This window comes from Pyrus communis, chromosome 4 (genome assembly GCF_041283825.1).
Source record: "Pyrus communis isolate YQ-2024b chromosome 4, ASM4128382v1, whole genome shotgun sequence".
NCBI lineage: Eukaryota > Viridiplantae > Streptophyta > Magnoliopsida > Rosales > Rosaceae > Pyrus > Pyrus communis.
In genome coordinates this window covers 3,858,115-3,870,194 of record NC_142568.1, presented here as the reverse complement: position 1 = coordinate 3,870,194, position 12,080 = coordinate 3,858,115, and the positions used below count along the sequence as shown (strand labels likewise).

The following is a 12,080-nucleotide window of genomic DNA, read 5'->3' as shown; positions in this document are numbered from 1 at the left end:
TACCATATAAATTATGAAGAAGCGATCCACCGCTATTATCTAATATGTGACTCGAAGTCAGACCATCCGCATATTCCCCAGCCCGTCATCACATTGCCCTTCATACTCTTATTTAATTAATTAATCGCGTGAACATCATTTTTGGACACTAGTACTTTAGTTAATTAAGATGAACCCTCACTTTCCATTTTCTTTGTCCCGAGCTTGTTCCCCAAGAAAACCAGTTATCTTACTTTTCAGCTGAAATTGACTTCTGAAAGTGGTTTTCCTTGATCAGCAAGTAAGCCCCAAAATCTTCCTTCCTGTTTGTGACTGTTGTAGTCCTCACTTTGCCAATATATATTGCAAGGGACTAGCATCAGTTAGCACATATATTGTTGCACAAATAACCACAGGAACATGGCGAAGCATCATCCTGACCTAATTATGTGCCGGAAGCAACCGGGGATAGCCATCGGAAGGTTGTGTGAGAAGTGTGATGGCAAGTGTGTGATCTGTGATTCTTTGGTTCGGCCATGCACACTTGTTCGGGTGTGCGATGAGTGCAACTACGGATCGTTCCAGGGACGGTGTGTTGTGTGTGGAGGGCTTGGAATTTCTGATGCTTATTACTGCAAAGAGTGTACTCAGCTGGAGAAAGATCGAGATGGCTGTCCCAAAATTGTCAATCTAGGAAGTGCCAAAACAGATCTATTCTATGAACGCAAAAAGTATGGTTTCAAGAGAAGATGATGGATTCACCATTAAATTGAATTGAAATTTCACTTATCTTGCTTGAATTATCTTCTTGTTTTGAATATTAAGGTTAGACGCATTCTGCTTCATTGTGGTATCTCTCTTGTATTTGACTCGTACGAGGTTACAATTTAAAATAATGTTACGCTTACCACATGTATATTTGTATCTAATTCGTGACATATTCAATTAGGAAAAATGCTATAGAGATTACATTTTTGAACCACGTTGGTGTTTCATCTTATGTCATTTAATGAGTTTAGCTCATTGGATGTTGGTTATATGTATCACATGCCACATCACTTGGTTACCAATATGGTCACCCTAACATTCAATTAACATCAAATGGCATAGAATCAACATTGAATGAAGCAAAATAATTATCACAAATGCATGATCCTTTATCTTTTACCAACTCATTAGTTTGGACCTCGTTAATTAATTTCATCCCTTATCAATTATCCCTTGTACATTGTGAGAACTTTGTATTGGCACTTAGAGTTAGAAATGTGTCATTTGAAAGTTTCTTATTTAGTATCTTTCTGGTCCATTTTGTAGTGTTTTAGTAGTAGCGTTCTAATGTTTGAATTGTTAATTGGAACTGTTGCCTTTTATCAATTGGGTCTAAAGTTTTCTGGTACTTTAAAATTCTCTCATGCAAACATAAGGTAAATGTATACATCTCAGAATACTAACACAAGAGCGCCAGTTTGGCCCTTTATGATTTTCACCTATTTTTTTATGTATGGGTATAGTGGATAACTCATTTTTATTAAGGCTACGTTTTGGTGAATAATTTTCATGTCTAGTATTGAGGTCAAGTCAGAAAGGAATGGATCACAAAAAGTTAGGATAGATTATCAATTCATTATCTGAGCATTACAAAGGTATGTAAGAGAGATTTGAAAACGACACATTTCAAGTAGGGACTTGAAAATTCCTCCCACGTGCCTTTATAATCCTCATCTGATGCATTTTATAATCCCTCAACATATTTTGTGATTCATTCCTTATTAACTTGACCTCAGTCCCTGAAACTTGGAAATCCCTCACCCAAAACATAAAGGTAATGTTTTTCATCTTGAAAGAACACATTAAAAATCCTACAGAAGATGAAGGTTTGGGGTCCTTGGGGAGAAAAACACATTTAGATATATAGAAAGTATGAAATGTTTAATCTTCATTGGTATTCTTCTCAAGAAGTGATATTGGACAAGATGCTTTAGTTCTCAATGATTACTTTATGATGTGAGTTCTTTTGTATCCCTAGTGGATTTGTCTCCAAAACAAGTTGTGAGGTATCATCGGCAATAGTCAAATGAACTACGAAGAGGAAATGATGGACTGCCTCAATATCACTTTTGAGGACAGTTTGGACCTGGAGGAAAGGTTCGAAAATACTATACATCTCGTTGGAAGGTTTATTGTGGATCACGAACCTTCTCAGAAGGTGGTGAAGGATATTCTCCGATCAGCATGGAACAAGATGGGGGTTGTACGAGTACAGCGCGCCAAAGTGAACGTTTATGCCATCACAGTCGAGGAAGAAGCAGTAGCAAGGAAAATACTGGAGGGGAACCCATTGTTTATCAGAGACTATACCTTTTCTATCAAACTATGGCCAAAATACCATTCCCTGGATGATATTGAGCCAGATCGAGCCATCTATTGGATCCAGGCTCACGGCATACCCAGAAACTATTGTACACTGACAAATGCACGGAGCCTAGGATAAAAAATTGGGGCCATTTTAGAGGTCGAGGATCCTACTGAGGTTGGATTCCATGGTTTCCTGCAGATACGGGTAGATTTCGATGCTTTGAGGCCACTGATGACATGCTTCACGGTGCTATGCCAGAAAATGGGTTCATACACTATTCGCCTGAAATATGAAGGTTTTTGGACACTCAAGTTACCGATGTTGGAGGCTAGAACACTCAAGTGGATATTCACGGTCGGCATTACCCACTTCCTCCGGTGATTCCAAATACTGTGAATCTCTAAGGGCAGAGCTATTGTCGAGAGCAAGCTCTCTCATATTCCCAGCAAGACGGACCACACGAGCGAACGGAGCAAACGAGCTGCACTGGCGGTAAAAGTGGGAAGGTACCGAAGGCTTTTACAGCCTGCTGGACGATGATAGGGATATTCAGGCGACTTATCTTATGGCAAAACAGAAGGACAAAATCCATGCGGTACACCCTGACATATCTGAAATCTCTGAAGAGCCTGCACACGTGGTCTCCCAAGACAAAACCAATAGGCTGAGTCATGGTACTGATAAAACCCCCATCACACAATTCTAGAGACGGCCAGATTATGATTATATATGGCATCCAGACAGCTATGGGACACAAATTCACTAATGGAACATTTACAATTGCAGTCAATGGGCTCTCCTTGAATAAGGATTGGTGTGATCCAAATCGAGTCCCTCCTTAGGCTTTGCAAAACGTGGGTGGACTACTGCAAGCCTCTAAGGAAGTTAGGGCAAGCCCAACAAATTTCAAATTGAAGGATTGCTTCCCACCCAACACGGATATCAGAAAAGTTAGCCTTGTTGCGGCAACCCAATACATTAAGGAAGCTAATGGTATGGATGAGGTGGCACTCCCGTCACCACCACATAAACGGGCAAAGATTACACTTAACCCTCACCGTGGGAGACCACTACACCTTGCTAAAGTAAAAAGAAACCCTAAGGCCAAAAGTCGAGGTCGTGGCCGCCGAGGCTATTAGAGAACACAAGGAAGACTAATCAAAGATAAGGGGACATGAAACAGACTATGTGATGTGGTTATTAGCCCATCGAAGGAGTTGGCGGAAGCAAAGAAGTGCGGAATGATCGGAAGAAAGAGGGGCACTATATACCCCAGATCGGTGGCTGCTGAAGGCTTTCAACCTCGCCGAAAACCATGAAAACATTGTTGTGGAACTGCCGATGGCTTGCAAACCTTCGGACAGTTCAGGCGCTGAAGGAGATAATCCAACAGTAAGATCCCAACTTGGTTTTCCTCTACGAAACCAAGATGAAATGTTCTGAGTTACAATTATTGAAGGTTAGGCTAGGGTTTGACAAAGTGTGTGGGGTGAGTTCCCTCGGTCAATCGGGGGGACTCTGTTATTGTGGAACAAAGAGGTCAACTTACGGGTGCTATCATAATCGATACGATACATTGATGCTGAAATTGGGGCTATTGGAGAGCCAGATCATTGGAGATTCATCGGGTTTTATGGGCACCCTATAACTGAGGAGCGACACCGGTCCTGGAATCTTTTAAGGCAATTGGCGTCCTCAAGTTCGTTACCATGGGTAATTAGAGATGATTTCAACAAACCACTCCACACTCATGAGAATGAGGGAGGCCCGGTGAGACCGATACACCAAATTATTTCCTTTAGGGAAGCTGTCGGCGATAGCCACTTACATGATTTAGGGTTCCTGGGTACGCCATTCACATGGTTCACGACGAGGTCATGAGGCATAAAGGAGAGACATGATCAGGTATTAACAACGGAAACATGGGGAGAAAAATTCAATGACGTTACGATAACCCACCTAAACTCGACAAAGTCTAACCATGTACCTATATTACTTTCCGTGGGTGAATAACATGCTCGCAGAAGGGGCGCGCGACGGGCATTTTGCTTCAAAGAGTTTTGGCCTAAGCACGAAGATTGTGCTAAAATCATAAGGGATGTTTGGGGTCAGCAGGTGAATGAAGTTCCTATATACCAACTGGTTCATAAAATCAAGGCAACAAGGATTGCCTTACTAAAATGGCAACGAGCTATATTTCGAGGAAGAAATGAGGAAATGAAAATGATTGGGGAAAAGCTGGGGGTTATCCTTGCCATGCCTATCACGGAGGAAGCCATTGCAGAGAGGGTCTCACTTATGCAACGGTATGATCAATTGTTCGGGCAGGAAGAAACATATTAGCATCAAAGGTCTAGGGTTCTATGGACGTAGGACAGTGATCGCAACACAAAGTTCTTCCATCAAAGGACCAAAAACAGAAGGGTAAAGAGTACCATCTGGCCATTGAAAAATGGGCAGGGGAATTGGATAAACGATGACCACGGGATTGAGAATATTATACTTCAATACTTTGACGGAATTTTTAAGTCATCAAATGCCAGGAATTTGAATGGGGTCCTTGATTCAATTGAGGCACGAGTGACGCCAGAGATAAATGGGCAATTGGAAATGGAATATTCCGATGAGGAGATTCAGATGGCAGTTTTCCAGATGCAACCATCAAAGGCTCTGGGCCCTGATAGAATAACGCCCTTATTTTTCCAGAAATATTGGGTAATCGTGGGGAAGGACGTTACCACTGCCATCCAATCTTTTTTGACCTCAGGAAAAATTCTAAAGCAAGTGAACTTCACTCATGTCATTCTCATGCCAAAACAGAAACGGCCCGAGAATGTAACCCAAATGAGACCCATTAGCTTATGCAATGTGATCTTCAGAATAGCCTCCAAGGTTTTAGCAAACAAGCTCAAATCACTTCTGCCTCAGATTATATCAACAACCCAGAGTGCGTTTATCCTAGGAAGAAGTATCTCAGGCAATACCATAATTGTTTATGAGATTGCAAACTACTTGTTTCGCAGAAGAAGGGGAAAGTTGGGGTTCATATCTCTGAAACTTGACATTAGTAAGGCCTATGGCAGGATAGAATGGAAGTATTCACGGGGTATAATGACAAAGTTGGGTTTCTCACGACAATGGATCAGGTTTATCATGCAATGCGTATCAACAGTCTCTTACTCGATCATTGTTAACGGAGAACCAAGAAGCTCTTTACACCCCAAACGGGGGCTGAGACTGGGGGATCCGTTATCACCCTATCTATTTCTACTCTGCGCCGAAGGGCTGTTAGCACTGATTGCAAAGAAGGAGAAGTTGGGGCTGATTAAAGGCATTTCGATCGGGCACCATGTCCCATCGGTTTATCACTTACTATTAACAGATTATAACCTTCTATTCTGCAGGGCCAAAGAGGAGGACTATGAACAAATCAAGGATGTAATGCAATTCTATGCACTTGCATTCGGGCAAATGATAAACATAAGTAAAAGTGAAATGTGTTTCAGCCGTAACATCAAGAGACCTGATCAGGTGAGATTGGCCAATTTATTGGGTGTTCAACGGGTTGATAAACATGAGAAGTATCTCGGGATGCCGACTTGGGTCGGTCATAACCGAAGGATGTGTTTTGACTATATAAGGGACAAGGTTTCAAAAAGATCGCATGGATGGCAGGGTAAACTTCTTAGTGCCTCAGGTAAGGAGGTATTAATAAAAGCAGTGGCGCAAGCAATTCCAACCTACACTATGAGCTGTTTCTTGCTCCACGATATTTCTGGGATGACATAAATCGCATGTTTACAGCCTTTTGGTGGGGTGGGAACGAATGACAACGAAAGATCCACTGGTGCTCATGGGAGAAACTCTGCCAGGCCAAAACTGAGGGGGGACTTGGGTTTCGAAACTTATATGCATTCAATTTGAGAATGCTAGCAAAGCATGGGTGGAAGTTGATCTCTGAACCCCAATTTACGATGGCTAGAATCCTGAAAGCCAAATATATGGGTCATTTCTAGAAGCAACAGTCAAGCCTAATGCATCTTATGCCTGGAGGAGCATTTGTAGTGCACAGAAAATCATTGAGATGGGTATGCCTTGGCCATCACAGTTCTAGCTTCTCTCCCCAAAGCCAACATATTGTAGCTTAGAACGAGTGAATGAGCCCATTATAAATTAGAAGTGGAATGGGGACTTGTTGAAGACACTTTTTATGGAGGAGGAGGAAAATCAGATTCGCTCTATTTTGCTCAGCATTCGGTTTTCAATGGACAAACTGATGTGGCATTATGAGAAAAATGGAAGATTCACGGTTCAGAGCGCATATCACGTGGCACGAAGTTGGGTTCATCCATAAAATGGAGGGGCTTCTTCCTCTAATGCAAAGGAAAATATGAAGTTATGGAACAAGATCTGGGGAGCAACCATACCACCGAGGGTAAAGGTTTGTGTATGGAAATTAGCTAACAACTTGATCCCTACCAAAGTTAATCTAGCTAAGTGGCATATTACTAATGAGGACTCATGTGTTGTATGCCATACCCATAGAGAAACAGTTATGCACCTGATAAGACATTGTCCTTATGCTAAATGCACTTGGCTGGCATCAAACTTGGGAATAATTTTGAGTGATACTCGGGACATCTCTTTTCTTGATTGGGTTTCTGAAATTGCCGAGAAGCTCCCATGTGATCGATTTGATATGTTCCTAATGTTATGTTCAGCCTTATGGGAAGTTAGAAATGCTAAGCTATGGGAAGAATGGTGGGACACTCCGGATGTTTGTGTGACCAGATCAATACAACGTTGGCAAGAATTTATTCACTCAAATCGCACGGAGAGCAATGATGGGGGGCCCAAGCCGACCTCTATTCCAAGATGGATTGCACTACCGCCAGGACGTTTTAAATTAAATGTCAATGGCGCTTGGAACAAGGTACAAAAGGTGGCTGGTTTTGGAGCTGCTTTAAGGGACAACGCAGGGAATTTCTTGGCTGCATGGTGTTGCAGTTTTCAGGACTGTTTTTCCCCTTTATAGGCAGAGGCTGTTGCTGTAAGGGCGAACTTGGTTTGGGCAAGAGATAAGGGTTTCCAAAACTTTCAATGTGAGAGCGACTCGCTTCAAATTGTTCAAGCGTCTAGGAACCCCTCCACTGACTTATTTGACATTGGACAAGTTATGGAGGATATCAAGGAGCTACTATCAACAATCACTAGAGCTATTTTAACCCACACCTGCCGCAAAGCAAACAACGCAGCACACAGACTAGCTCGCTGAGGCCTTTCGATGAGCAACGCCCGTGATTGGGATAACCAACCCCCAACCTTAATCTCAGATTTAATTATTGAAGAGAGTATGATGCCTTAAATGGCCTTGTAGCAAACTATGTAATGACTCTTATCAATGAATCTACTATCGTTTCTTGGAAAAGAAAAAAAAGAACACATTAAAAGCCTTAGATGTTGGAGTTTCTTGTGCAAAAATAAAGAATTGAACATGCAAAGATTTTTGTTTTTTGTTTTTAGCATGTATATTATTACCCCCATTTGGTTGTGGCATTATTCTCACTTGCACATTATTTTCACGAATGAGCTGTTGAAATTTAACTAAATCTTATTTAATTAAATCTCCACCGTTCATTAGTATCTTTTGTTTCTTAGGAGAGCAAAGCTCCTTGGTTGTGCTCATCAAGTTCATCAGTGCAAAGCACATTTGGTTAACCGGTCCAGCCCGTCTCAAGAAAGATAATTTTTGTTCGTTAATTAGTGGTCTTTGCATAAAAAAAAAACAAATCAAATCAAATGAGTGCTCATCTATAAATTATAATCCTGTTTTTCATTTATTCACGTCGTCCATAAATTTTTATTTGATAAAAAGAAAACAAGAATGAAAGGAGAAAAATGATCCTAGGATCCTAGTTAAGCTAGTATATAGTAACTAGCAGGTGAGATTGTCACCAGGAGCAACACCAAGTTGGTTACAATATTCTGTGTAATACTCAACACGTCTCTGAACTGTAGCAGGATTTCCACCATCGCATTCGAGCGCACCATTGATGGCTCGAATGGTTGCACCGAAACCTTCACCGATGACCGGCCTAACGTTGTTCATCCAGTACCACAGCGCCGTTTTGAAAGCAATGACAGGGTCGTTGGCCACGGTTTCAGGAGAGTTTAGTCCATCAAACCCAATGCTCTCTCCGGCCGGACCGTAGTTGAAGTTCCATGATAGTTGGATAGGTCCACGCCCATAGTACCCTTTGTTTGGGTTGCATGGATATTGTGTGTTGTTCTCATCACAGTAGTCTTTTGAGGCTCCATCTATCTCTTCTATGTAGCAAAAATCTGCACAATCATGCATTATCTTGCTTTCAATTATTCAGCATTGATTATTGAGTTCAATTATTTGCCAGCTTTTCTTTCTGTGTGCATATATAAAAGGAGCAAATAAACGGTATTATTAACTATCATGAGCCTTCAAGGGCTAACTAGTTAAGTTGTTGCGTTAATCACGTGTTTGACCCACTCTTCAATATTTTTTCATGATTCAAATCGTTTATTTTTAAATCTTCTTTCACAAATCAACTAGCCTCTAGCTTTCCGATCTGGACGATTCTTAGCAGTGACGATCTTTATTAATCATATTGCTAGCTAATTATGTATTTTAGAGTGGTTAGATCTACTTTCATACATGAAATATATATAACGGTTCTGCTGATAAGCATACATATGTAGATTTGCATGTGTAAACAATAAAGTGGGGGAGAAATATAACTTACGTCCAGTCTCGTGGGTGACATGGGCAAAGAAAGCAGCAATCTCACGCTTAGAGTCGTCAACGGAACCAATCCTACCGAACTGAGTATAGGAATTGAGAGCTTCAAGGAAGGTAGCTCGGGAGTAAAAGTTCTTGCCGGCACAACTTGCGTCCGCCTGATCAATTATCCCGTTGAAGAATTCGGGCGTTACAATATCCGCCACCACCACATCGTTGGTACTCGGTGTTTGAGCCGGCGTCTTGCAAGGCCCTGACTGGCAGCCTGTGCCGCAGTAGGCATCGTCTGTGCCACAGTAGCCGTATTGGCTACAGCACAGGTTCGCGGCACAGCCACAGTTCTGAGCGTCTGCATAGCCGGACAGGACTCCAGTGGCTACAATTAAAAGGGTTAATATTATGCTTCTGGCCGCCATTTGATTGATTTCTGAAGCTGTGATTGATTGATGAAGAAGAAGGGGGAGTTAGATATTTATAGTGAGAATGGAGCAAGCAAATAGCTTTATGGCATTAATTAATGGGTGGGACGGTGAGAGAGATGGGTCGTTAAAGTTTGAAATATTCAACTAGTGCGCATGAAAGTGGAGGACTTAAACCACGCGGGGTACAAGGCCCTATTGGCATATCGTTCTAATAAAATAAGTACGTGTAATTTTATTTTCAATTTTGGAGAATTTTTTTATTGTGTCCGAAACACATGTAGTGGTATATCTATATATAAGTTGAGGGTCATTTTTTTATTAAATAATTAATTTTTTGACATAAGTATTTCATCATTTGTATATAAAATGTAGTATACCACTGCTAATTCTAAACGCATTAAAAAATCTCTCGTATGTTCTATTTTATTGATACAAAAAACATCATATAATGGTGTACTCTTTATGTCATGAAAGTGAAGCTTCTAGAGAATAAATGTTGTGCGTGGAATTGGTCCGAGGGTGGACCTTTGACCCGTGAATGGTAGGAAAATAGGACTATTGACCCTCCCCTATGACTTTTGAATTGCTAATACACAAAATTCAAATACAAGAACAATAACGTGTGGAACTCTGCAACTCAACTCAGAGATTGACATAAAAAAAGGTCAACATTGTGGCCTCCTTTGCAAATTGCAGCTCAACCTCAAAGGAAAGTAATTCTCTCTGTATCCCTGCCACCAAATTCACCAAATTAATCAATTCAGACCTTTAAAATTTGATCAAACGGCTAAAAACAGAAGAAGAGTTATAATAACTTTAGTTGTTGAATCAAATTTGAAGGGCCGAATTAATTGATTGGATGAATTTGATGGAAATGATCCGAGAAGGATCCATTTCCTCTCATATATAACAATTAGAAAAGTACTATGTAGATAGTAACATAAATGAAACATTAGGCCAGGCTTGGGCGGTGGTGGTTAGGTATTCTCACATTTCTTTCCGGTTGAGCATCTAGAAAGATCAATATTTGACAAGACATACGAAAGGTATAAAATCCTTTCTGCAATGCCATCATCTCACATCCTATAATATGAGTAACTTGTTAAACTACATAGTCAATGAGCGAAATTTCATATGGGTGTGAATAATGTATTATAACTATGCATATGTTATGTTGTTGACTCTAAAAATAAAACAGCCTAAGTAGCGTGCAGGCTGAAGTAATTAAAGAACTAATTACGTCTTTTGGCGATTGATTATTGATGAAAGCGTGCCAACTTGCTACCGAGCTCGATCGAGCAATATGAGTGTGGTGTTGTGGTGAATCGTGTTGTTGACTCCTGAATTGAGTAACTTCAGTCGAGAAATGAACACTTTTGGCCTTGGGTTCTATGATTTGAAGACAATGTTGTGCAAATTCTACGAAGTTCTTGATCTTTTGCACCGAGTTTGGCAGTCTCAATTATATTGGTGAGAATATAGGTCTGCCAAACCGGTATCAAACTGTAGTGGGAAAGATACTCAAAAGAAATGAGTGTCTTTATTGTAAAAGTGGTCGGCCGTCTGAATGCTAAACTTTAAAAGTGAATTGAGAATATCCAATCATAAAACACTCCACTTCGCTTGAATGATGAAAGAACCTCTTTCGATCAAAGACTCTTTGCTGAGGGAAGCTTCGTTAATCAGTCGAACTTGAGAAACTTGTTGTCTAACCAGGCAGTCGAGACTTGTTAAGCCAAACTAATTCTTCAACTCTAGCGTTGTCTAACTAGGCAGTCAGACTTCTTAAGCCAAACTAATTCTTAAATAAAAAAAAATATTGGGTCTAAAATTTTCTGGTAATTTAAAATTCTTGTAATTTAAAATTCTCGCATTCAAACATAGGGTAAATGTACATTTCAGAATCCAAACACAAGCCCCAGTTTGGTCCTTTCGATTTTCACGTATTTTTATGTACGGGTATAATGGATAACTCATATTTATTTAGGCTATGTTTTGTGAATAATCTTTATGTCTCAAAGTATTGAGGCCAAGTTAGTAAGGAATAGATGACAAAAAGTTAGGATAGATTATCAATGCATTATATGAGCATTACAAAGGTATGTAAGAGAGATTTGTAAATGACACATTGTTGAGAATGAGTCTCACATTGATAGGAGGATGGACCTTGCATAGGCTTATAAGAGGTTGGGTTACTCACCATATTACCAATTGGTTTTATGGTGAAACCTCAACTTTCTTCATGGTATCAGAGACAGGTTGTCTCACGTGTGAAGTCAAACGGCCACACGCGCTCCGCGTCACCCAATTTGTGTTGTCCACGTGTTAGGCTTGAAAATTCTCCACACGTGAGGAGGCGTGTTGAGAATGAGTCTCACATTGATGAGAGGAGAGACCTTGCATGAGCTTATAAGAGGTTAGACTTCTCCCCATATTTGCCAATTGATTTATGGTGGAACCTTAATTTTCTTCACACACTTAAAGTAGGGACTTGAAAATTCCTCTCATGTGCCTTTATAATCCTCATCTTATGCATTTTCTAATCCTTTAA

The 12,080-nt window shown here is 40.5% G+C and overlaps 1 protein-coding gene and 1 pseudogene across 2 annotated transcripts; one reads left to right on the top strand and one right to left on the bottom strand.

Annotated features, from left to right (window-relative positions):
• The first annotated feature begins 370 nt into the window (after window positions 1–370).
• On the top strand, window positions 371–943 carry LOC137721885 (PHD finger-like domain-containing protein 5A pseudogene; annotated as a pseudogene).
• A 7,206-nt stretch (window positions 944–8,149) lies between these two features.
• LOC137722307 (endochitinase EP3) lies at window positions 8,150–9,599 on the bottom strand. 2 transcript variants are annotated; one of them, XM_068461276.2, is made up of 3 exons: window positions 9,450–9,599; window positions 9,112–9,332; window positions 8,150–8,677 (listed from the first exon to the last, which is right to left on the bottom strand). In XM_068461276.2, the coding sequence occupies exons 1-3, from the start codon at window positions 9,521–9,523 to the stop codon at window positions 8,271–8,273; spliced, it is 702 nt and encodes a 233-aa protein (XP_068317377.1). In that variant the 5' UTR covers window positions 9,524–9,599; the 3' UTR covers window positions 8,150–8,270. The 2 variants fall into 2 exon arrangements, with proteins under 2 accessions (XP_068317377.1, XP_068317375.1); XM_068461274.2 differs by having other exon boundaries at window positions 9,112–9,570.
• Between the last annotated feature and the right edge of the window lie 2,481 nt (window positions 9,600–12,080).